At 44.1% G+C, this 27,250-nt stretch overlaps 1 protein-coding gene and 1 non-coding gene across 2 annotated transcripts; both read left to right on the plus strand.

The window, feature by feature from the left end:
- Window positions 1-1,422: 1,422 nt before the first annotated feature.
- LOC139656456 (calcium uptake protein 3, mitochondrial-like) lies at window positions 1,423-24,428 on the plus strand (the record flags this gene model as incomplete). The annotated part of the gene is made up of 12 exons (XM_071534043.1): window positions 1,423-1,692; window positions 5,986-6,133; window positions 7,623-7,654; window positions 8,565-8,643; window positions 12,897-12,944; window positions 13,436-13,518; window positions 13,794-13,865; window positions 14,995-15,036; window positions 17,463-17,558; window positions 21,810-21,824; window positions 24,012-24,106; window positions 24,257-24,428. Coding segments are annotated over exons 1-12 (1,152 nt in total), but the record flags the coding sequence as incomplete, so codon positions are not given.
- Window positions 24,429-24,923: 495 nt separating this feature from the next.
- On the plus strand, window positions 24,924-24,996 carry trnak-uuu (transfer RNA lysine (anticodon UUU)). Its single transcript has one exon. It is a non-coding gene; the product is annotated as a tRNA-Lys (tRNA).
- The last annotated feature ends 2,254 nt before the right edge of the window (window positions 24,997-27,250 follow it).

Below are 27,250 nucleotides of genomic sequence, written 5' to 3' on the forward strand. Positions count from 1 at the left end.
TCTCAAACTGTGGTCCGGGGACCACCAGGGGTCCTCGGGGAGGCTCCAGGGGGTCCCAAGCAAAACGAGGAACCATTAACCCGATTAGAGAGATATAATTGTGATTATTCTCAACAGAGTTCATCAATTCAATACTTGATCAATAACAAAAATCTTGGGGTAAAATCTGGTTAAATGGTGTTCTATTTGGTGGTCCGTGATATGAAAAGGCTCGAGAAGTTCCGATTTATGCAATAGGACATTAATCAAAGATAATATATTGGGTTAGGATTCAACATCTGAAGGTTTTTGACTGGACAATTCTAATTTTGTATGAACCATATATTGCCCTATCCTTCATAAAGCCATTATGGACCGATCAGAAAAGAAATCAAAGGAACAATTTAATAGTTTTGGGGAGTATTAGATATGTTAATCAGCCCACCTTTAATGTGTTGATTTCGATGGTTATTGTTTGATCTGTGTTTAACCTTGTCGGCTAAATGGGGCTTATAGGGGAGAGTGATCCACTGCGCTTAATGTGGGAGCAGGTGACAGGCCCGTCTCTCCCACTTCTCCTTTATACTCCCAGCTTCAAAGTCACCAGAAAAGCCCCACCGGGTTAACATTAGTCTTATATGCAAGGACTTAAATGGAGAGTTCACCTTTTGATATCCTGTTTGATATCTGCTCTCGATGGGCTGCTTTTGATCTGCCGCTTCCCGGTGGAAATCTGATACAGCGGTGACCCTCAATCAAAGGTGAAAGTTGACTGTGAACATGTTAATATTCTCGGTCACTTCATTTCCCGAACGTAAGCCGAGATCTTTCATGCTGTAAATCATATGATGGTTTATGGGTGGATTCGCCTGTTGCCAAAAAAGAGATCGTTGCGAAACATAAAAAAAACAAGTGTCGCTTTCCTTCGACTACTTTTTTGTTTGTTTTTGAATATCATTTGCTAAGAATTTGCATGTGTGCCAGTTTCACGCTTGGCAGCACATACTCTCTTTTTTGTAGTGACACAAGGCAAACAACCACCAAACAAAAATCAAGTAAAAAAAATAAATAATTTATGCCTTTTACCGCCTTAAAAGTCCTACTACTTAGAATGGTGTGGTCTATAGTATGAATTTAGGCTACATCAAAAACATGTTCTAAATTCTATTTCACAAGTAAAAAGTGGGTAAACCGAGCTTAGGTGGGTTCACCCTCGATTACATCCCTGTTTATAATTCACCGAGGTTCAGACAAATCCCTCACCATCCCCCTAAAAACCCAGTGGAGCATCAAATCTTGCCCCGCTCTGTCTGGGACTTTGCTCTCAGCTTCAGCATCAACAGAGCGGCCGCACGTCTCGCGATGACAGCGGGGGGAACACGCGATAGTTGTGCGGCTGCAAAGTTCCCATCATCATAGCAACACACAGCAGCCGCAGCAGCAATGGCCGCTTTCCGCAGAGTGGCAGCGCTGGCCGGCAGGCTCAACCTCTGGTCGGCGCCGAGGAACGAGCTCGTCGGTGCTCAAACGGCCGGCGGAGGAAGGGCACGGAGACGCCTGGCAGTCGGGATGTGTCTCGCGACGGGAGGCGCCGTGGCTTTTTACTTCTACAACGATATGGCGAGCGACAGAGGCAGGAAGAGGATGGGGAGGCACAGCATCAACGGACGCGGTTTGCTACCTTCCATCCCCGCCGTTGAAGCCAAGGAGAAGGTAGGCGGCTGACCGAAGCCGGGGCTGCGCTTGTTAGTGGGAATAGCAAGGCTGTAAGGCTGTAGGGCTGTAAGGCTATAAGGCTGTATAGCTGTAGTGCCACGTAGTGAGTCGGTTGCCCGTTTCCCGAAAATACTTGTCCTGCTCAGTGTTGACATAAGGGCCTCGGTGTCGAGGACTGTCTCTCACTGAGGTGTAAAAAAACGGAACAGGATTGAGAGAGAAAATGGAGAGAACGTTGTGTAGGCTAGGCTATTTCTATTGCATTTCCTTCCCCTAAGATTGGAAACACAAAGATCCAGTAAGGCGGGTCTACTTCTGTTTTTTTATGGCCTGGCTGCATATGTGTTTTTTTTTCTCTTGAGCGGATAAACTGTGTCATTCATTCCCAACCCGCCCAGTGGAAACAGTTGGCTCACTATTTGGCTTCTCAGGACGAAGCGCGCGTGTAGGTGCAGGGAAGGAGCGGCGCTCTCCGCTCGAGCTGGTGCTGAAATGACAGGCAGCACGTGCGCGCGCTTGTTTTGAAGAAGTTCTTCTAGAAGTGATAAGAACGGGGTGAAAGTTGACTATGAAAAAGTTATTCGTTATTGGCGCGCTATTTTAAAACGAATAATTCTGATTGGCTAATCGAAAGCGCTGTAAAATACCCCATAAACCCCATAAACACACACGTAACTGCATAATAATAATAATAATAATCATCATCATCATAATTTTTTATTTGTATATTACTTCATAAAAACAGTTAAAGTGCATAACAATTAAACATCATCACCATAACATAAGGTAAAGCAAGTTAATAACAAGGCATTGAAAGATAAATATTTATGATATAATATAATCTATAAACACAACTGTGATCACATAACTCATATAATATTAATGACACAATATATAAGTGCACACCTGTTACTGCATAACAGTGCATTTAAATATTAATGCAGGAACTAATCACCACTCATATTGCTATGTACTGTTTAGCAACCACTCAAGTGCTCTTGGTGGAAGAGTAACATTTGCTTTTTAATTGAATTGAATTAATTATTTTTTGATGCAGTAGTATGTTACCTTTATAAAATAAATAAGCCAATTGCCAATTTTAGAACAGTTAGAAGGGTGTTACTTCACCTCATGCCTAACAACACCTCTTATTTATATTGCTTGGTGGAAGAATACTAACCCTAACCCAGCCCCACTGACTGCTTTACTTCTGCAAAAAAATCCTCAATCGTCTATATGGAAAGACTTTGTCAATGTTGCAGAACACTTACACCACTCTGATCTGGATGTGCTAAGGTTTTATTTGTGGTCAAACTGTAAGAACTAAAACACACCGTTTCCTCTTTGAAAACTGTTAGTGTAGTTCATGCAGTAGGAAATAAGACACACTAACTCACAAAGCACCATTGTGAGGTTATTTTAAGACATCTTTCACTCAACTTGGATACAGGCCAAGATGCAAAGGCCTCCATTGTTTAAATAGTTTCACTTTGATTCATTATGTTCTCTCTTTTAAAGGTCTTGCACACTGATGATTATCAGCTATAGATGTGGCATTTCAGACTTTAAACATGTATTCTGCTGTTGTATTTTATTTAATTTCTTCCTTATTAGAAAGTAGGCCTATAGAGTGGAGAGCGATGGGAAATACGGGAAAAGAAAGCTTGCTCAGCAACAAAGGTCAAAGGACTTTAGCCCACAACAGCTGCTGAGCCACTAGAACATCCATTTTTTAAAGGAGAATACTTTTTTGACAGCAGAGCCATAGTGTTTTAGCTGCTTATGGATACACTGTTCTAGCAATATCCTGTACTTCCCAGTGTTTCCTCTGTGTTTATTTAGAAATAGTGCTGCTCCATCACACCACAGCAAGAAAACTGCATCCACCAACAGAGAAAATGTGAAATTGAAACAATAATTTGGTCAGATTCTATTCTAAAATGCAAATAAGTTTAGCCTTAATGGTTAGAACTGATGTGTATCGAGGTAAAGAATTGATAGCAAAAGTTTTAATGAATGCAACCTGCACTGGAACCATTAAGTAAGCTAAAACAGGGATGTTTGTGGAAACGAAACTAAAAATAGCTCTAAGCAGCACTATTTTAACCATCAAATTACAGAGAAAACCCTGAGTGCTTCTATTTTGGTAGATTTCTCTCTGTTCTGTTTCTGTTTTTCTTCCTTATTTAGAAGAAGAGAGCTTGAGGATTTGGCACCAGATTTGCAGAGCTATTCAAACTTTAGTTAGTGAAGACAGAAAAAAAAACTTGCAAAATTCATTTCTCACATTCCTTTTAGTCAAACACTGAGAATGATGCAAATAAACCTTTACTCAACTCAGCTTTACTCAAAAAAGGCAGCAATTTTCCTTAGCTTTTGAAATAATTCCAACATTGAATCCCATAGACAATGTGATATTTTGTGCAATGGCCACATAAAACCCAAATCCTTTTCACAGGAGCTAGCAATACTGTTTAAGAAAACAACTGTTATTTTAGTTTTATTCATCACAGCATTTAACGCTGCTCAGGCCACTCAGGCCATTCTAACTTGTAAATGGTTGTTTGTTGGTTCCTCACAAGAGTTTGCACAACAGTTAACTGGTGTGCCTTTGTAAACTGCCATTTCTTTCTCTGGTGAATGCCTTTTAGTGCTAGTACTTCCAGTGGAGCAGAGCAGAAATCAGCACTGTGTGAGCTCTAGTGCTGGGATCAATTCACTATCAGCACAGTTATTCATCATGTACAGCCGATTGCAACTACAGGTCATTAAAAAATAGCATCCATTCTCGATCATTTATAGACGCTGCTCCTATCCAGAGTGACTTACAATAGTAGGAAAAGCTTTAATTCCTAGATGCCCAATATTACAAATAACCAATAGTGAGGAGGTCAAGGATGAAAGGCCTGCAGTGACCATGTATGATAGAGAAGTGTTAGGTCAAGAAAAATACAACTTTAAAAAGTCTTGTGGATTTTGAAGAGACTCCACCTCCTGATCAAGTGAATTGACCTTTACGCCATAATCTAACTATATTCACAGAGAGGACAGAGTATAAGGAGCCATTCAGTTTGAATAGAGGTTCAGTTGTTAAATATGAAGAAGGAATTGAATGGCAGTGCCTTATTTCTTTAACTATGGCTCAGAAACCAGAATGGTTTATGGGTCATCACATGTCAACAGTTGTTTAATGGGCTTGGGTTCCAGGGTAAGAGGCCAGACATTTCTTGAACTGCTGAAATGTCTAAATGGCTCTGTTGACTTTTGTTAATCTGAATTTTAAAACATCTGTATGTGGGCAACCTGGTGGCTCGGAGGCAGGTTTGAGTCTAGCTTTGAGTTTGAGTCTAGCTCTTGACTTGTGGCACATCTCATCCCCTCTCCACTGTACATACTCTAATGAAGCAGCAACGCCAAATTATAATCTCTGAAAGAAAGATAGAAAGGAAGCATTTTGCATAAGAAGTAAAACAAACAGAATGCGTAGACACACACAACACAGTGCATCACATTGGATATCATTTCAAAAAAGTGCTGTATAATTCATTTTTTTTCCCAAGGAGCTAACATGACTTTTTTTTTTTTTTACAGCATGCGGTGCAGCACGGCGCGTGAACCTAGCTCCCTTTACAGAACTTTATAAACTTCATTCATTAGTCAGAGACAAAGCCACAGGCGTCCCTATGAAGCCGAGCCCTCATCTGCTATTCACGCCTTCAAAAGCCCCCCTGGCGAAGGCAGCATCAAAGCTTTATGAATGAATCTTCGCACGCTCATTAGCATGTTAGCTGAGCCGAGCAGGAGCCCTCGGCGCTCTCGGGCCCCCGCAGCCGAGCGGGTTTCAAATTTGGAAAGCCTCTCTGCTAATTATACAGCTTCGTGCAGCACAATCTGTTGGCACAGCGGCTCTCTCTCCGCTACTGCGGCTAATCAAGTTGAAGGCTCGGCTTCTCGGAGAGAGAGAGGGAGAGGGAAAGAGAGAGAGATGCTAATCAAGTAGAAAGTAGTGGTGAGGTATGCATGTGTGTGTGTGCGTTCTCCCCTTGTGCTGCGCCAGAGGTGCCGACGCTATTTATAATCCCGGCGAGCTAAACGGAGAGAGCCGACGCCAAGAATAGACGGATCTCCTCATTACGGAGGTTTCAAAGGCAAGCGAGGAGCCACATCCAGTTTAGACTCCGCAGAGTTCTCTCCTCGCGGAAAGACCTCGCCGAAGCTCGGGGGAGGTCGCGTTCAAGCCGGTGGTGATTTGTAATTCTTTTGGGTGTCTGTGTCTTTGGCTGTCCGCAGGCGCGTCCGTACGACTTCGAGGACGGGGACGTGTACATGTCGTCCCACGAGCACCGCTTCCGCACGTTCAGCTCGGTGGAGTACGAGGGGCAGCTGTACATGACGCCGCAGAACTTCATCGAGTCGGTCACCATGGGCGAGCCGAGGAGTACGTACGGTATCCCGGAGTCAAGAAATGAGCCGACGCCCTGGTTCCAAACAGGCGTTTCTTTTGGTTTGAGTCAGCAAAGGTCTTGACCTTGTTACTGACCTCGCATCAAATCTCAAAGCCATTTTTCGAAGTGACCGACATCTGTTTGTCACATTGGCCCCCTTTCCACCTGGCATCAACATGTGTCTCTTATACAGACTGTGTAGAAATGTGTATGATTTAGCTGGATTACACTGACACCTGACGTGAAACTCTCCCCTTCACATACTGAATTTCTCTCTTTCCCTCACCAAAAATGCTGATTTCCATGCATACCACCTCCTCTCATAATATATCCGTCCTATAAAAGTGAGAGTAAACACCTCGCCCTGCTTGTTCCACATCCTCCAGTATCCCGACAATCCATTTTGGACAAATGTGTCACTCTCTGAGCTGCTTGACATCTGTTTGATTTGTATGGTTGGATCCGCAGTTTAAGTTTATTTCCATTTCTTTCGTTTCCGTATTTGGATTAGAGATGCATTGCGCTTACACTTTGTCTCTGATCACCTCCTGATCAGATCCTCAATGTGTCTCAGGTGCATTTACACCTGGATTTGATGCGTTTTTGCTTCATCCGATTACAATCTGATCACCCGTGACCCACACCAGCTGTAAAAGAGATCTTTTTTGGAACCCGTCTAAATCCTGCGTTCAAACACATCTTCGCTGTTTCTGACAGCCTGCTGCCAGTAGTAACAGATTAGTCCTGGCTGGCCAGCCTCAAAGCAGATGGCTGTACAGCTATTGTTTAGTCTGAGGTTAATGTTAGTCAGACACACACACACACACACACACACACACACACACACATTACTCAACCTCTGCCTTTGAGGACATTCCATTTGCTCACATTCACTCTATCCCTTAACCAGTAAATACCTAAACCGGACCCTAAAGTTAACGCTATTCCCTTGGGACAACTGCTAAAAAAAAAAAAAAAGTGTCCTCACACACACTTTCTCGCACACCTCTCAAAAAACCCCCCCCCAAAAAAACGCGAGTGTGTTGCGTGCAAGCCGCGCACCTGTACGCGTCGTGTTTACATCCCACCCTGACTCGCTGACATACGATACACACCCGCTCCCAGCACCCGCCGTCCTCTAATGCCCCCTTTGAAGTCTGAATTAGATGAACTCCGTTGTATAAAACAGAACAAAAAGTAGTCCGCGCTTTTTTTTTACGGGGGGAACATTCCGCTACACTACAAAGACAAGAGCCGGGGCACTTTAGACAGAACAAATGGATCCTGTGATGATGAGAGTGTATATACAGCGTCCGCGTGTGTGTGTGTGTGTGTTGTGACTGCCCCCCCCGCCCCCCCCGCCCCCCGCACATTAAGACCCATTTCTAGATCATACAGATGCTATCTAACCGAGGCCCACCCAAACTCTCCTCTCTTCTCTCCCTTCTTCTTCTCTTCTTCCTTTGTCTCGTTCCCTCGCAGACAAGAGGCCCTGGAGGTCCCTGACCAAACAGGTGGGAAACACACTCACTATCCGTTTTCTTTCTTTTATCTCTCCGTTCTGTCATTTTAATTTTTTTTTTTTTGCAATCGAGTTGAAATCATTGAGTTGTACTTGAAAAATATATTCAAGAAAAAAAGTACATAGAGCAAATGACATGTTACAAGTTTACAGCTTCATTCAAATAATGACTTGCACATTTGTACATCCTTTCTGTGAATTCCAGCATGCAAATTCTCAGGTGTTTCGTTACAATAATACCTTGCAACAACATCCCTCACTGCTGAGGTTTAAAGCTTTATACACATTTACTAAAATGCGGCAGAGGGATTTGATATTCAAATAAATAATTTACCAGATTAGAGTCTCTCTCTCAGTTTGAGAGTTTGAAATTGTTTTCTTCCAGTGTTTTGAGGCTACATACAGAGTAGAGGATAAACTTTTGAAATCTGTTCCTTGTACACACGAACGGCTAAAAGCCCTCAATTTTCTGAACCATTTCCAGAATCAGGTCCTTATAGGTGGGTCATAGTAAAACATTTTTACAGCCTCTGGTAGTATACATTTCATGGGTTTAAAGAAATGAAATAGTTTTGAAGTGTAAGTGTATACAAGGGCCCTCTCATAGGTGCAATCTCAATTTCATTTGTTTCTAGTACACTTTCACTTGTTTTCAGAAGTTTCTTGAAACAAATGAAAATATCGATTAGCAGATTTTTTCACTTGTTTTCAGGAAAAATACGCTTTTAAGTCTCAAGATGATTAGTTTGCATGTCCTTTCCCTTGCTTTCTCTCTCTCTCTCTTTGTTTCTGCCGATATAAAAGTCATGCAGTGAAGTTTGAAGGTGAAAGCTAATGGCTCGGTGGTGTGTCTCAGGCATCTCAATTGTGTGTGTGTGTGTCTGTGTGCATGTGTGTGTCAGGAGCTGGAGAAGATTCTATCGGACACTCCACCAGTATGGAGAGGAACATCCAAACTGTTCCGCAACCTGAGAGAGCGAGGTAGGAGAGAGTACACACACACACACACACACACACAAGCACCAGGGCAAAGGCACCTTGAGCGCCTTTGCACTCGCTAACACACACACACACACACACACACACACACACACACACACACTGATTTAAATGTTATCGGAGTGAGTAAGCAGCAGTCAGATAACAACAAGGTCGATGAATGTCACTGGATTATGAGTTTTTGAGCTATTGTATAGAGTTTGAAATGATTTTTTCACTATCAATTATATACAGTAGATCTTATTTTCTCTTAATATGATATGAGGAGTGAAAAAAATCATTCATTATAATTATACCATAGTCACAGCAAACTGTCATTTCTTTCCTGTGCACTTGTTTGTGTGTATGTATACCAATGCTTACCCGGCTATTTGTGTGTAAATAGTATTTGTGAGCTTGTGTGTGTGTGTGTGTGTGTGTGTGTGTGTGTGTGTGTGTCACAGTGGGTGTCTCTAATCCGGAGTTGGAGCCACACTGTCCCTCCGTACGGCCAAACAACCTGCTGAAAATGCTAAAAATAAATCTCCTCTCCTCTCCTCTCCTCTTCTCTTCTCTTCTCCTCTCCTCTCCTCTCCTCTTTTCTCCTCTCCTCATCTCCTCTCCTCTCCTCTCCTCTCCCCTCCTCTCCTCTCCTCTCCTCTCCTCTCCTGACCTCCTCCTCTAATCTCCTATCCTCCCGTCCTCTCCTGTCCTCCTCTCCTCTTCTCCTCTTCCCCTCTCCTCTCCTCCCCTCCTTTCCTCTCCTCCTCTCCTCTTCTCCTCTTCTCCTCTCCTCCCCTCCTCTCCTCTCCTCCTCTCCTCTTCTCCTCTCCTCCCCTCCTCCCCTCCTCCCCTCCTCTCCTCTCCTCCCCTCCCCTCCCCTCCCCTCCTCTCCTCTCCTCCTCTCCTGTCCTCCTCTCCTCTTCTCCTCTTCCCCTCTCCTCTCCTCCCCTCCTCTCCTGTTCTCCTCTCCTCCTCTCCTCTACTCCCCTCCCCTCCCCTCCTCTCCTCTCCTCCTCTCCTGTCCTCTTCTCCTCTTCCCCTCTCCTCTCCTCTCCTCTCCTCTCCTCTCCTCTCCTCTCCTGACCTCCTCCTCTAATCTCCTATCCTCCCATCCTCTCCTGTCCTCCTCTCCTCTTCTCCTCTTCCCCTCTCCTCTCCTCCCCTCCTCTCCTCTTCTCTCCTCTCCTCCACTCCCCTCCCATCCTCTTCTCTCCTCCTCTCCTCTCATCTCATCTCCTCTCCTCTAATCTCCTCTCCTCTTCTCCTCTCCTCTCCTCTCCTCTCCTCCCCTCCCGTCCTCTTCTCTCCTCCTCTCCGCTCCTCTCCTCTCCCCTCCTCTCCTCTCCTCTCCTCTCCTCTCCTCTCCTCTCCTCTCCTCTCCTCCAAATGGAACTAGAACAAATTATACTGCACCACAGAGAGAGATGGATAGAGAGACAGAGGGAGAGAGGGAGAGAAGCTCCCCTTAATTAAAGCATTTGCTTCAGGAGTGTGTAACAGAGGAATCACACGGTCTGGGAGCGAGTCCCCGCGGTGATAATTACACACACACACACACACACACACACACACACACACACACACACACACACCCTGGTTCAGTGCTAAATATAACCCATACTGTATGATGCCTCCCCTCCCTCCCTCTACCCCGTTGATAACACAAGTAAGTTTCTCCTTGTAGCTTGTGTGTGTGTGTGTGTGTGTGTGTGTGTGTGTGTATGTGTGTGTGTGCACATGTGTGTGTTTAGTCCTCGGGGACCAGTATCCATGAGCATCGCCTTTTTCCTTCTCTTTTTCCATCAGAGCGATGGAAAGACATTGAGGCAGAAGAGAGGAGGAGAGAAAAGAGGCGCTAGAGAGGAGGAGAAAGAGAGAAGAGGAGTAGAGAAATGTAGGACGGAGAGATGGAGGGTGATGGATAGGAAATAGGAGAAAAGGTGTTGAGATAGCAGGGTAAATGTAGATTAGAAGCACAATGAGGGATGGAGGGAGAGATTGAAAAAGAGGACAAGAAGGAGAGAGAAAAGGAGTAAGAGAGAAGAAAGAGAGAGAGAGGGAGTAGATTGTGTTTGTAAGCCTATACTGTGGCTTCAAGCTAGGAGGAAAGATATTGCAGCTATATACTGTGCGTGTCCATTCAGATTGCTGGTGGCATATTGCCAGGACCACACACACACACACACACACACACACACACACACACACACACACACCTTATAAAGAACAAGAGTGAAAGAAAGCCGAGCTGAATGAACGTGTGAATGAACAAATACCACTGGTTTAGAGGAACAAAAAAAACAAAAGTGATACATAGAGAGGTTTTGTGAGAGCGCTGATGGTACAGTGTGTGTGTGTGTGTGTGTGTGTGTGTGTGTGTGTGTGTGTGCGCGGTGATGTCAGGGCATGCCCTCCTCTCCATGCCACGATGAGCGAGGACAGTTTCAAATCCTTGGAATGGCCTCGGATTACCGAGAATGACAGAGCGATGCGTCAGACTAAGGAATGCCTGCTGTTGCTTGGGCATATTCTACTGAGCTGAGTCTGTGTGTGTGTGTGTGTGTGTGTGTGTGTGTGTGTGTGTGTATGTCAGGATGGTACACTGTTACTCAATAACCTGGCACAGTAATATTATTACTTTTTGTTTATAAACATCAGATGTATTAAGCAATATGCTGGGTTTATGGAGAGGTCATTAGCATGTCATACCAACAGCAATGACATTCATGGCTCATAGTAAATGTAAATGCATATTGTTGTCATATTCTCTAATAACAGATCATTTGATGTGACTTTACTATGGATAATATGATGAGTGCATGAATCACTTATGAGACATTCTGGCACAGTTACTAATACATTTGATGTCTTCTAAACAAACTAAATATATAGCCTTATAGCCTTATAACCTGCTTGTGTTGGATTCATTAGGCATTTCTAGTTTTATTATGACATTTTCTAATAAGTTATTATCTGCTTATGATGCATGTATGACGCTATCTCTAATAGCAACAGACAGTGGATACGTTTTGAAAAGTTTGACACAAAGCGTCTGCTCTCTTTTGGGGCTGTTCGTGTTCCTGCCATCGCTTTATTAAACAAATTGATTATTATTTTTTCATCCCGCCGCCAGATTTATAAAGTATTATAATTGGAAGGATGATCTTTACTCACCTTTTTATTTGCGGAATAAAAAGGTGAGCGGAAGCTTTTTAGGCTGACATAAGATTTTAAGATATGAATTTCATAGTATACATCATAGTAAGTAGTATCAAACCAGTGTAAGTTATATTAGGAGATGGTAGTTTAAATCAATGCCTCTCTGAGAATAGAATTGATTTTTGTTCATATTGGTGGTTCAATGATCACCAACTGGAAGTCATTTTAATCAGAACTACATCACTGATGGTAATTGAGTGCTAACATTGTATCCTACATGCAGAAGATGTTTTAGAAACCTGAGCCCAAGCCAAACTATTGGAAAAAAAAAACACAAGTATAAGGCTGACAGCTGTGGAAAGTTCCATCAAATCCGTGTCGTTTCAGAGAGCATCTCCTGGTCTTTAGACCGGCTCAGGCTACATGGGCAAAAAGAGAATCCGGTTCCAAACCAGCTCCTCCACACAAAAGCACTCCAGCATCAGGAAAACACAAGGCTTACACCGGTCCTGGCTGGTGTCATGTTCACCTATAGACACACACACACACACACACACACACACACACACACACACACACGGCGAGGCAGTCTCCCGTAACACTCAAGCCATTCACCCCGAACTATCTGAGCGATCAGAAAGAAAGCGAAAGACAGAGAGAGAGAGAGATGAGACGGAGCTACAAAGATTCCTAAATGGGCCTCGGGCAAGAAAGGATCACCCTCTGAAACATTTTTCACCTGCTTATCCAAACACACACACACACACACACACACACACACACTGCCCCTACCAGCCAGTGTCTTTACCTCGGACACTCGGGGTGTAGAAAATGAAACGGTGTGTGTGGCCAAATGGCAGCTCCGCTAGGGAAGACACATTTTAAGATGCTATCTTGATGAAAGGAAGGATTACCACCGTGTGTGTGTGTGTGTGTGTGTGTGTGGCAGACATCTCCATGTGTCTCAGGAGGCCCCATGGTCTTTGAACATCTGTAAACATTGTGTGTGTGTGTGTGTGTGTGTGTGTGTGTGTGTGCGCGCGTAATGGATGTGACCTTTTCTTTAACTCTCTCCATCTCCGTCTCGTCACCAGGCATCATCGCGTACACAGAATACCTCTTCCTGCTCTGCATCCTGACGAGTGAGTCGCTTCCATCCCTCCGCCCTTCCTTCCTTTCTTTCGCGTCATGTCGTCTCTCTTTCTCTCTCTCTCTTTCTCTCTCTCTCTCTCTCTCTCTCTCTCCTGTAGCATTGTTCCAAATCATCACGTTAGCCGTTCGTTTCAAATGATGCATCTAGGTAGAATATCTTTCCTGTTATGTTTTTTTTTTGTTTTTTTGTTTTTTTTTGCATATGCATATCTGATATGTGTTTTGAAATGTGTCAAATGAAGCCCTCTGTTTTGGTCACTCAACCAAAATTATGATAAAATAAAAGAAAGATAGCCGTAGGAAAATGTGCTCTTTGTAGTTGAGGTCATAGTCCTTAAAGATTTCTTCACCTCCTCTCTCTCTCTATCCTATGTACCACCTCTTACTGTGCTATCACCGGCTTTCAAAATTCCCCTTTAACACACACACACGCACACACACACACACACTCACCCTATGTGCTGTCCTCTCTGTTCTCCAGAGCCCCACGCTGGCTTTAAGATTGCTTTCAACATGTTTGATGCAGACGGCAACCAGATGGTGGACAAGAGGGAGTTCTTGGTGGTGAGTCCGCGACACTGCACCCTCAGAGAGAAAACCCACCCCTAAAAACTGAATTCACATATGCTGGAATAATATATATATGTACTGTATATCGATTCAGCTAAACGAAATGAACTGCGGTGAACTCAAAATGTAGGCATGAGGTAGTAGATAGCGTAGTTATAACGGTTTGTTTGGAATGGATATTTGTTTGAGTTGTCACATGTAAATCATCTTTATAAATAAAGCTTTGAACAGAGTGACGAGCTCTCTTCTTTCTCTCTCTCTCGTCCCAGCTTCAGGAGATCTTCCGTAAGAAAAACGAGAAGAGAGGGAGGAAAGGAGATGCCGAAAAGTCCGCCCAGTTGGTAAGACAGCTGGTAGCAGAGGAGGGCAGCGTGTGTGTGTGTATGTGTGTGTGTGTGTGTGTGTGCGTGTGTGTGTGTGTGTGTGTGTGTGTGTGTGTGTGTGTGTGACCTTCAAGCCCCTCACTAATCACCCTTAGTACAACCAACAGCTCCAACGACCGAGGATTACCGGTCCGTGTAGACTGTGGATTTTTTGCTTATTCAACTCATTTAGAATTAACTTTATATTAGAAGGACACAGTGCACACCAGTAGACATTGCTGTAAAAAAAAAAAAAAAAATTCAATACATCCATGAGTGTAGTTTGGCACAGCTCTTGTGTTACTTTTTGAAGGCTGCGAAAGGTACAATGCGTCAAACTAGACTTCTGGACGTTTGGAAAATGTTTTCAAAGTTAGTCTAAGCAGCTTTGATTTTCACCTGTGGTCCTTGCAAGCTAACTGTCATCTTTATTTTTAACAGGCACACGTATTAAGAGTCCCTTTTGCCGGCTGAACCCATCGTGTAACCGCGTCCCTCGTGCATGCTTCCTCACAGAAAGCGTTTTTTTTTAACAATGTGGTATCTCCTGTGTTGTTACTGTGCCAGTTGTCCCCACTGTGTACTTGTTGTATTGGATACAGGCTTCGAAAAAAGAACGCATCATTTTCAACACGTCCGCGAGTGTAGTTCACTCTTCCTGTGTCAAAGATGTGTTGCACATGAAAGTAATATCTTCTGAAAAATAAATGTCTTTTCCTATTAGATAGGAATAGGAATAGGGATTCAACCTTTTTTTTCTGGGGAAAAATCCTCTGGAATAAACAGAAGCCTGGGTAGTTAGCATGAAAATCCAAGGAAAAAGACGTCACAGTCCCGCCCACACCGTTTGATTGACAGGTGATCTCTGAACACATACTGTGATGCAAAATGTGCCTAAAATGCACCTGCAGATACGCTGAAAATGATGCATCCTTCTGCAGAGTGTATCCGCAGCTTCTTTCCTCGCATGTACTAACATGTCTTCTACCTTCTCTCCTCCTCCCTCTCCCCCCCCCCCACCCACCCCCTCTTCCTCCTCTCTGACCGCATGCTGTGTGCCCTCCTCTCTCTCTCTCTCTTCCTCGTGTCTCCCCTCTCTGTGTGTCAGAGTATGCAGCTCTATGGATATCAGGTTGCCCCCATGAACAGCGTATGTATCCCCCAAAACCCCTTTTACAGCTGCTCTGTAGACGGATAAAGAGGTGGATGGAAGGATGAATGGGAGGGAGGGGGGGGGGCGGCGGACGTAAAGACGCATCCACTATAAAGGCCTCGGTCTCTTCTTCTAATGAGGGTAGATAAAGTGTTTCCCCCTTTTTGCCTCTGACAAACTACACTCAACCCAATCTGTTTGGTAGGGGAATATACAGTATGGAGGGATAGAGGAAGGGATTATGGAGATAGGGGATTTTCCAAATAATTTCTCTCGCGTCTGACTAATCAAGCGAAATGTACCCTGTTTTTATTCGTCTAGCCCGATGTATTTTGTTTGGCCTACTTTCCTACATTCCAGGGACTCCAGTAGGCCCGGCAGGTGTAAATGTCAGTTTCCTCAGGACACTTAGAGGACCCAATTTAATCCTCCTGTCACCCACTTTTGTGCCCTGACCCCGATCTTTGAAAACCCCCGCCCCCTAACCCCCGACCCAGTCCACCTGATCCTCCGTCGTCTGTAAAGATCCGCTCTGTGTTCTCGTTTGAAAGGATAGACGGATAGAGAGATAGAGAGAGAGAGAGGGAGAGAGCGGAAAAGATTGCGTCCGAGAGAAGGGCGTCCATCTGCCGGGACCCGGGACGGGTGATCGATCGAGGGACGATTGGCAGCGGGAGGGATGAATGGAGAGCGGGGGGAATAGGAGAGGGGAGGAGTAATAGATTTAAGGGGTCAGGAGAGATGAACTCTTCGGGGAAAAAAAGAGAGTGATGTGATTTAGAATGACTTGAGACACTCTAAAGCTCTACAGAATCAGCCGCTGGCCATTTTAGAGCCATTGTATTCATTTCAGTTGAGGGAATGAAAAACTCAATTGCAGTTAAGGTGATTCTGTTGATCACTTACATGGATGGAAGTAGGATTTCAACCAAAAGCAAAGTAACAATAATGGAATAAGTTAGATTTGTATGCCACTTTTTTCTGCTCAAACACTTTTAGGTCGTCTTTTGAAGGAAAAATACTCACACATACAGTTAAAATACAGTTCCCCCCCCCTCATTAGTAATGCAGGATTCCTATTGGAGGTGAAGCACAGTGTAGCTAACATGTAAAAATGAGGACTTGTGCTGTCCAGTAGCTACATCTGTATGATTTTAGTGCCCGGTGTTGTGAATTAAAGTACTATTAAACCACCATCACACAGCAGTAACAGTAAGATCTAAAGGCTGAAATCCACTTGTGTCTGTGTTTGGACTGTGAGCTGATCTCTCACTACCACACACACACACACACAGGCAGGCAACACACTCCTTGTGCTGTCAGTGCTGTGATGGATGGCTGCATTGTCTCTGTGAAGTTAAGAGCAGCGCAGGGTCACGTTAAAATGGCCGCCGCTGTATACTCCCGGGAGAGGAAGACGAGGTGGGTGGTCAGGAGCTTTTATAAAGGCAGAGTACACTCTGAGGCACAATTCACATATCCTTTTCCTAGGGGTTAGGGTTAGGTTTACTTGTGAACATGTCTCCCTCAAAGCTAGTAACAGGAGGAATCTGCTTTATAGGGTGGAAAATATGCTTTTGAAATGTCTTCAGATAATCAGAAATACCTGAGATGTGCTTGATTTTATTCACCTTTTACATGTTGTGTTGTTTTCTGAGTCAATGCAAAGGCCTGGCAAGTTAAATAACCAAATGGCCCCTTCAAATATATAAAAGTATTTAGAGTATGAGTATGTGACTGCAGTGTCAGTATTCAGTAGTTTTCCATGGTGAATCTTTCATGCAAGTAGACTATCAGCAAATCCCTCAATCCTCTTTAGTGCAGAGTATATTAACCAAAACCACTGAAATTTTGTTATTCTCCATCTAACGTCATTCGGTTTATCTGTAACTTATGTTCATTTATAATAGACGAAACAGTTGTCACGCATCATCCACCCCTCCCTCTCTCCCTCTCTCCGTCCCTGCTCTTCTTGACCCTAACGTGTTTTTTATGCTCGGCGCTTGCCGTAAAGGTCGGGGTCAATTCACATTCAAATCAAGTGCTTCAAAATGGATATAATTGATACTGTAATTCTTTTTTTTTTTTCAGTTGTAATAGCCAGTTCCTCTTTGATAAACAGCCTTTCATTATAGCTCAGTGAAAATATCTTAAAGGCAAAAGGTAGAGAAAGACCTGGGTCAATGGGTTTGGGTGGTTGTTCTATTGTACTTTCTGACACAATTCAAGCATCTATGTGTACTGTATATACCCAGAATTTACAGTCTAAAACAATGATTTAATGTATTTCAAATATGAAGAGAATGAACCCAAAGAATCTGTGTGTATGTGCTCTATAATTGAAAAAAGCTGAAGTCTACTTCCTGAAGTGACACAGAGTCGGAAGTGAATTGACCCTTGGCCCTGCTTGACCGCTCCTACAGGTGCTAAAAAAAGACAGTCAGGAGTTTGTGGCGCGGAGTTACTGGGACGTTCTGAGGCGAAGCGCCAGTCAAGCCCTCTTTTCTGACCTGGCGGAGGTACACAGACCCCAACTGCCCTCCATCCCTCCATCCCGCCATCCCTCACTCTTCTTCTTCTTCTTCTTCTTCTTCTTCCCCCCTTCCCTCTGTCCAGCCCCGTAGGTTCAGAAGTACATCGCTGCGTCAAGTCAGCCGGAGATAGCCAGAATACGACCAGAAATTAGGCGTTTTTTTTCCCCCAGATAGTAAATTTCCTTACAAATTGTCTGGTGTTTGAGTCTTTGTTTGTCAGGCCTCTATGATGATGATAGATTTTGCTTATTACATTTACTACAGATTCCTCCTTAACTGTATTCTGTATTTCCCCTTTGGTACTTTGTATTGCTCAAAAAAAATAAGTTTGTCTTTACGAGTTTATTTTGAAAGTTATGATCGGTCTTATTCTTTCATTCTGGTTGGCTTGACACTAGTGATGTACAGTACATAAACTCACCTCTCATTCCTTCTTTCCTTCTTTCTTTCTTTCTTTCTTTCTTTCTTCCCCTTTCAGAAATACCTGCCTATCCTGCCCCGCATCCCTCTTGGTTCTCCCCATCCTTCTGCTCCCTACCTCTCTCCTACCATGTAGATTCCAATTTTTTTTTTAATTTACTCTATTTTACTCCATCCTCCATCCCTCCATCTCTACCCCCCCACCCCCCTCACCTCTATCCACCACAGTAGTTTCTAGGGTACAGAAACTTCCCCATGCGGAATAATTTCTGATTTCACATCCTCCCTTCTTCCTCACAAATGAATCCAGGGTGGATGAGCACTACAAGACCTCTCCAAATTAAGCACAAAATTGGGATTGATGGGAGAAAATTTGGAGAAAAACTTACTCTAGATAAATTTGCATGGGATGGCCTGGAAGTGTTTTTCCACCCTTACCCATTTCCTTCTGCCACTCATTCATTCCTGATGAACAAATATAACAAGAATCTTTGCTCTTGGTATTTGTTCACGTTAATTATTATTATTTCAAAAGCACTTTGTCTTTGTGTTTGGTGCAGTGGTACCGGTGTAACAGTGTATAGCCTTGATGTTAATTCGATGTCAGATATTCAAATGTCCATGTTTACTGTAATAACCTGTTGTGTTTCTCTTTACTTTGTTGTGTTACCTGCCCTCCGTCATTCGGCCTCTTCGATATGCTTTTGTATGTGTATCTGTGCCTTGTTGTGACTAGTGTTGTAGCTTTGGTGTCTAGTGGCGAAATCATTCCCAGTGTATACTATTAGAAGTTTAATGACACTATGAGGAGATTGATTGCAGAACACATACAAAAACCCTGATCATTTTAGCACCACACATACTCATCTTGAATCACGTACAAATGATGAATCACCTTCAAAAAGCGTATAAATATAGAGAGGTGTTTGGGAAACTTACAAAATAAAATTGCTGCTTCTAAAAGTGGATCGCTGGTAGCTAATAACCAATAGTAATATCAGGGTCAAATAAGCTAAGTGCTGCTAGCAGGCTAATGCTGCCTTCAAGTGCCCCTCATGAGCTACTACTTACAAGTTCGAAAAGTTGAAATATGACTTGTCACAGAGGAAAGTTTTTTCGGTCAGAATTAATAGAAGAATGAACCCTGTAACAAACGCAGTTGTTTGGTGCCGGTTGCTTTATTTTAGAAACTAAAAGACACGGAGCTACGAGAAGAGGAGGAAATGTAATAGATTTTTTCATAAATGTACTAAAACCAAACGAAAGCGAAAATAGAAACATGCTCTAACAGGAATGATTGACAAAGAATGCTAAATAATAAATCGGAATCAAATAAATCACTTTAAACATCACTTGCTGACACGGCTTCTATGCTGTCCGCCCGCTAATCGTCACATCTTGGGTTTCATAGAAAATTCCAACTTCGCCAGTCGTTTTTTTTTTTTTTTACCTTTTTCTTGGGCCGTTCATGTGCCGCTCAACTTGTAATTCCCGACATTTCCGGGCAGCACAGGCAGCGTAACTGCCGCTGAAAAAAAAAGCCAGCTTCACGGTACCGGTAATGATTAATAACAGCTAACGCACTGCTAGCAGGCTAGCTGCCTAATGACAGGCTGTGTGCTGTGGTGGCAGCGGAAGCTAAGGCGGAGATAATGACAGTGGAGGGTAATGGGGCTGACCTTGTATTTACACCGGGGGGAGAGCCTTTCATCTGCTGGGATGTCAGGCGGACAGAACAGAACAAATCAGACAGAGGAGGGAGGGAGGGGGGGGGGGAGAGAAAAGTCAAGGAAGGAAAAACAGGCACATTGAAAGTGTGACAGACGAGAAAAAGCGCAAGAGCACATGAGCAGAAAAGTGGGAATCCTGAGGAGAGAGTGGGGGGGGGGGATGAGAGAGACATAAAGAGGAGCAGAGAGGGGGAAATTTGAAGGAATGAGAGAAGGGAGAAGAGGGGAGGGAAGAGAAAAGAGGGGTGGAAGGCACATTTAGGGGAAAGAAAGAAGTAGGTTGTATTTAGAGAAGCGGGGGGGTGAGGATGTGTTTACTCAACAGATTAGTCACCATTATACCTCTGTGTTTTTGTCTGGGGAAGGAGGGACTGACTGACAGGCAGAGGAGGAGGGAGGGAATCGCCGGGACCTCGCTGACGGGTAGAGACGAAGAGAAAGGGAGGCAAAGTGATCGGAGGAGGGACGGGGAGAGAAAAGAGAGAGAGAGAGAGAGAGAGAGAGAGAGAGAGAGAGCAGGAGGGGAGGAGATAACAATGGGAGGGAGGCAGAGGAGGAAGAAGACTTTTTTTTTTATCTCTGGAAGGTGTGACAGTCTGACTGACTCGAGACCGTTTAGTGTTTACATCGGTAATTACTGTTTTTACCTTCTGCTTAAAGATCAAAGTCTGTTTGTGTCACACACACACACACACACACACACGCGCGCACACACACTCGTACATGCACACACGTACGTAGACGCACAAACAGGCACACCAGGTGTCGGCTCGTGCCTCGTGGGCGTGGTGACCATTACGTCGTCGTGGCAACGATGAGCTCACACCTGTGACTGCCGAGCTTCCAGGAACGACAAGCTTGTTACGGCCAGGCTTCGGGTGTTTGGCGTTACATGTAACAGGGGTTAGACTGATATGGGTTTTTGAAGGGCCGATACCAATACTGATATTTTTTTTGATTGTCGATAAGCCGATATTTTGTGCCAGCGTTCAATCAATCTTTTAAGTTTTCATGCCTCCGAAAATGACAACAGAATTATTTTGCTGGCAGGATGGAAGAGCCTCTAAAACAGTATTCAGACCTTGTTACACTAAAACTCACTAAACTAAACTAAACTAAACTAAACTAAACTAAACGCTAGACATAAAAATATGAATCATAAAAACATATTGACAGTGTAGACAGCGGGGACAGAGGGTTTTGACCTCTCTCCTAAGAGAGAAGGGGGGGATAGTTCAATAAGCCCAACATCCTCTTTGGCCCATTCACTTGAAAAAACCAAAGGGTGCCTTCCACTCACTGATTTCTTTTACATCTGCTCATCTCATCTTAAGTCACCTGATCCACTGGAATTACAATTTAGACATTTAAATCTAAACCTCCTATGCAGAACAACTGATAATAAGCCTGTAAATCCATCATGAATCCCTTAATCTCAAGTATCCCGGTGATTAACAAGAGCAAGCAGAACAGCAGTACAGTGGTGAGAGCCACAAAATGCTATTGGATTTCTTTTGTCTTCCAGTAATAGGAAAATACAAAAGGGGGGGGGGGGGGTGGATGTGACAACATTGGCAGAATAGGAGGGAAATGTGGAAAGAAGGAGGGCAGAGAGGCAGAGACACGCCACCTGGATGCTGTCTAGATGTCTGAGAAGCTCATGTGTCATAAAGACAGCCGTGCGTCAGTTAGAGCATGAAAGAGAAACAAGTATTTTGGTCTTGTTTGTCCCTGATCAGAGGCTTAAATGACAAGACCCTGAAGTAAGCCAATGAGAGGCACAGAGAACAAGACGCTGAAATGAATCAGTCCGTAATTGCTTCAGTTTTTTGTCTGTGTTTACATGAAGCAAATCTCCTTTTGTCCCTAATCAAAGACCCTAACGACTAGACGGCAAAGTGAATCAGAAACAGGCGGGGAAGTCATTATCTCTGCAGCTCCATCGCATTTATTTGCTCATTTGATCGCCGGGTGAAACGTTCTCCTTTTCGTTCTTCTTTTCGTTCTTCTATTCGTTCTTCTATTCGTTCGTAAATCTTTCTCATCTTGTTTGACGTTTCCCCTCTTCTCCCACGTCGGATTGTAGGATTATAACCTCGAGGTAGAACCACGAACGGCATCGTGGTGATGATGATGGTTGATGATGATGATGATGATGATGATGATGATGGAAATGGCATAAGCGCTCGTCCTCCTGAGAAGGACATGAGATTCCAGCCAATCTGATGTCTGCATACCTCAGCATGGCACTGGATTGGACGCTGGGGGTGCGGCTGGGCGGGGCATGGCAGGGAGAGAGAGAGAGAGAGAGAGAGAGAGAGAGAGAGAGGGGAAAGTTGGGCTTTTGACATGTCGGTCAGCTTCTTTTAATGGAACTGCTCAAATGCGCAGTCACTTATACACCTTTTTCTGTCTTAAAGTTTTTTTCTCAGTGGGATTAAGAAAGTGTTAACCAACAGATTACAAAACCCGAGCAAACAGAACAAACAGCACAAAGCCTTCTGAATGGGTTTCAAATGAACCAGGATCACTTACTGAACACACACACACACACACACACACAAATACCGCAGGGAAGCGGGAGCGAGGGGAGGGGTAAAGATAGAGGGATGTGTAAACACGGAGCGGAGAGAGAGAGAGAAAGGAAGAGCAAAAAACAAAGCAAGAGTTGCAAAGGGGACACCCAAGATTCTCCTCCGTTGGGCCGGAAAAAGGTGGAATCGGCTCCCATTCCCTGCATTTCTGCCCGCTGTGGGTTCTGCCCGGTGCCCGCCGTTTGTCGTTCTGAGGTTTCCTGTTCTGTGTTCGCTGGTGTGGCGTCTGCGCAGAAATGCATGGGATGCGGTGGCTTTAATGTGTCCGCCTCCCTGTCTGTCTGTCTGTCTGTCGGCTTACTGTTGTGTATTTGCCCCTCGATTCTCACGCCTTCTTTTCCCCTTTCGTCTTCCTTTATCTTACTGTTCTCCCCTGTTTTGCTTTTGCCCTTTCTCTCTCTCTCTCTCTCTCTCTAGGCATGACTCTGTGTTTTTGTGTGTGTCTGTATATCTTTTCTGTGTCCGTTCTGTGTCTGTACTCCTCACACTCTTCACCAGTCTGGGCGGCATGGGAGACAAAAATGATCTCCACGCTATCTGGATTAAAACAATCGGCGTCTTTATCGCAAGCCCGAATCAAGACGGATGATCGCGAGCTCTGATCGGCTACCTGTCATCAAAACGCAGTGAGGAGGATGGCGAGTCCATGATTATGATGGGCAGAAATGATATTCGAGTGATCATTTAGCCGCTACGATATATAGAACTTTTAATTACGTTGCCATGGAAAAGTAGCGTGGTTTAGTGCATGAGGCTAAGAAGGCCGAGGTGAAATCTCAGGTTGGGGAAACACTACATGACTGAAGAGACTGAATTGTATTGTATTGTAGAGGCACATACATTTGAAAGCAAGTTGGATTTGGGGAATACACTTGGATTTCCCATTGGAGCACACTACCCGAGTTCTGCTGAAAAACTGAAAAACACGACCTCACAACTACTACTACACTTCCCGTATTCGTTTCCTTCCCCGGCCGCTTAACTCTCTCTGTTCAGATTTGCATTGTTGACTCGTTTACACTACAGGAGGACGTCAAGACTTGTCTAGACTCAAGCTGTAAAAATCCAACATGGTTGAACTATTGGTTGAATCAGGAGCCGAGAGGTTAAAGACCTGAACCCTCGCACACCGCAAGATCCTCTGTACAGTGCCACAAACTAGCGCCAACTCGGTCCAATCTACAAAAGTCATGTAGTGTGTCTCCAACCTTAGGCCCACCACAGGAGACCTCCCGTGACACAACAAGAAGTGTCCTTTCGGTCCCTTCTACTTCTGCGGTTTTTCTCTCTTCGTTGACTCTTCCTGGGACGTCAACTCAAGAAATTAATCTGCAAACATCCGTCTTGGTTTAAGCTGTCGGTCAAATCGATGATTTTAGAGAGATTTCACTTTAAAGTCAGTGCTTCCTAGACTGGTGCCTTTGATGTCGCGATGGCCGCTGACTGTTTGTCTAAGCTGATTGGTTGACCAGTTGATTGACAGTTTGCCGTCGCTGCCCCGGCGCACGCTCTGCACACGTGCGGCAGAAACCCGCTTTCCTGCTGGCCTGGCACTGCGGCTGCCATGTTGGATTGATGATGGACTCCTCCCACCCACTCCTCCTCCTCCTCCTCCGATCACAATGCTTGATTCGTTTATCTATTAGTCACTGATCGGTTCCCTCTCTTATCCTCTCCCTCCTGACCAATCACAGCGAGCAGATGAGAACATGATGATTGACACCACCCTACTGGTCCACTTCTTCGGCAAGAAAGGGAAGGCGGAGCTTACCTTTGATGACTTCTACAGGTATTGTTGCCTCAAAATTAATAAGAAAGAAGGTTGTTGATGAACCTTTTTTTTTATTTTGTCAATGAAGACAATGCTGACTAACTTTGAATCTATATGATGTAACTAAAATCTCTTTCTCCCCCTTTCCCCCTCATTGCTGTCCATCAGGTTCATGGATAACATCCAGACAGAGGTGCTGGAGATCGAGTTTCTGACCTACTCTAAGGGGATGACCACCATCAGCGAGGAGGACTTCGCCAAGATCCTGCTGCGCTTCACCAACGTGGAGAACATCAGCGCCTACCTGGAGAACGTCCGCCAGTGTATACCGGATGAGAAGGTACACCTCCCCTCCCCTAATCCTCTCTCCCTCCCTCGCTGGTAGAGGCCACAGCCATGCAAAAGAAGGAATACACACATACACAAACTCCCTCTTTATCCCATACCTCCCCCCCCCTTCTGCAAAGCTCACACTCTCCCGGTCAAATAGAACTTGTTGAGAACTGGGAATCTTCGAATGGCTGGTCTCCTTCTGGTGAATTGTGAATTGTGTTGTTTGTAGTGTGAACGCACGGTAACTCCACCACCTGTCCATCTCTCCTCTCCGTCCCTCTGAGCAAACCTTTCTGACAATACCACAGAGTCAGGTACTAGCTTTTTGTCTGTATTTTACGTTAGGGCAAGGCGTAGTATGTCCAGAAAAGGTTTAGGGTTGGGGTGGTAGTCAACTTTATTGGGGAAATCTATAACAAGTTGTAGCTTGTCATAGTTTGATAGGTCAAGACAGAGTAGTGGTACAGACAATGTCATGCAGAAGACCCAGGCTCAACCTAGAGCCTGAATAGCTCAGTCGGTAGAGCATCAGACTTTTAATCTGAGGGTCCAGGGTTCAAGTCCCTGTTCGGGCGATGCTCCTTTACCTAATTTCATGAAACTTGAATGATCCCTGTGGGGAAATTGGCCTGTCGCAGCAGCAAATACTAATCGCATATGGCAAAGCAACACTACAACATGTTATGTAGAAAACTATGAAAAGTTACGCATTATAAAAAATTAGCATATAAAGAAAATCAACATGAAATTGCCACGTATATAGGATGTGCAAAAATGTGGTTGCATTCACATTAAGGCCTATACAGTATATTCAAATAACAGCTGTAGATAACATGCACTATCTATATGCATTATCTTTGCAGTTTGGCTGTTTGGCCAGAGAGTAAAAACACCTTTCCTGCTCCCTTATCCCTCATTTCATTTCTCCTTCCTCCTCTCCTATGGGTGCTCCAACCCCCCCCCCCAACTCCCCCGAGCCATCTAGAGTGTCCATGATTTCCCACCGCTGTCTCTGCCCCAGGCTGTTGTGGCTCTCCACAGCTCAACGCTCCACTGAGCCTGTTTCACCTGACACACACACACACACACACACACACACACACACACACACACACACAGACACACACGCACGCTTGACTGCACCACCAACTCCTTAACTGTGAATTTGTTAAATTTGACACTTCCACCTTCAACACTTCATTGTTAAGTACTGCCTGACTACACTGACTGACTTTATTGTTACTGGGTGTCTCTCTCTCTCTCTTTCTCTCTCACACACACACACACACTCACATGCATACCCCATTGTCTCTAAGTGTGAACCTTTCTGAGTGACAAGCTGTTGACAGCAACAGGTTGTTTTCAATGGCCATTGCTGAAACTGACACAGCTTGACATGCGTAACTAATGGGCACGCTAGAAATAATGGCCCAAAACTGATTTTACAATTATGACAAACAGTTTTTACTATACTTTTGCTTGTTGTAGCCCCTCTATGCTATCCACCCTGACTTTGTCCCACTTGTTAATGCATAAGTTACTCCAGTGCAGCACTTTTCTCGCTCAGATCGCAGATCAATGTGCATTTTTAATGTGTGTACCTCAATGGATTGTTCTAGACATGGTTCAGCTAGCAAACATAGACTTTAACGACCACTTAGGTATGACCTCTAAAACTTCTGTCCGATTTATTCACATATGAGCACTCATGCATGTTCCCCTTACTTCTTCACATCTGTCTTTTACATGTTTGAGACCCTAGTGGTTGCTTTATTATTTATTATACACACTTGGATTAGTCCTGAAGTCTGACTGTTAAGGTTCTTAAAATTATATCTCTGTCAATTTGGGAATGGAGTTCAGCCACAATGGGAAAAAAGACTAAACGCATCCTCCGTATCTGTTAAAGATTCAAAGTGAAGCATGTTGAGAACTTTTTTTTACTCAACGTAAAACTGTTCATATTTTGATCCACTCAAATGTCACTAATTCTAAACTTTTAACGCAAACCTTTCTTCCAGGTGAAACACTAGTGTGCAGGCTGCTTTCTTTTAATCCAGTCTGAGAGAGCAGTCCATGAGCAATGGGCTTCTCTGTGTTGACCTGTGGTCCTTATGCAAACCCCATTCTGTCTGTCCCTCCCTTTTTTCCTTTCCACGCTGTGCAAGAAGCAGGAGGTTGGTCTCTGCCTCATACAATACATCCAACCTGTAGTTACAGGCCGGATTGCTATCCTTTATTTCTGCATTGAATTGTGTATCTTCGCCTGCATTTATTCGTGTAATGCTGCATACATACAGTATATTTCTCTATTGGTTTTTATTTATGGATGTTTTTCATATTTACGTCTTTTATATCTAGGTCTAACCTTCATTTACCACACAGAGCATGTGGCAGTGTTGCACAAATGTTTGCTTACATGCCATTTAACATAGTTTTTTTTCCTTGAAAGCATAATGTACATATATAGACAGAATCATCTACTTTAGGGTTGCAACTACTTTAGGGTTATGAAGCACTGCAAGAAGGCTGCTGCTTACAAATGCAACATCACGCACACACTGTTCTGCCATTAATGACTTATTATGTCATTAATTGGGCCATTTCATGGAGTCTCTCCTTTACTGATGGACAATTCTTGACTCTTGGCCAGTTGTTTTTCAGTTGGTATGCCAATCGGTTGCTTCATAATGGTTCCAATCGGTTGCTTACTTAGCTGATGCACTTCTTTCAAAGTCACTTTGGATGAGAGCCTGCGTTGAAACGCCCATCGCACTGGTTTTCAAGCTTTGTTTTTTTTTTCTGGAGAGCAACATTTTCACCAATAAC

This window comes from Centroberyx affinis, unplaced genomic scaffold, assembly GCF_046629955.1.
Source record: "Centroberyx affinis isolate AG114_WGS23_722 - 3 ecotype Tasmania unplaced genomic scaffold, CSIRO-AGI_Caff_v1 ptg002479l_1, whole genome shotgun sequence".
Taxonomy (NCBI): domain Eukaryota; kingdom Metazoa; phylum Chordata; class Actinopteri; order Beryciformes; family Berycidae; genus Centroberyx; species Centroberyx affinis.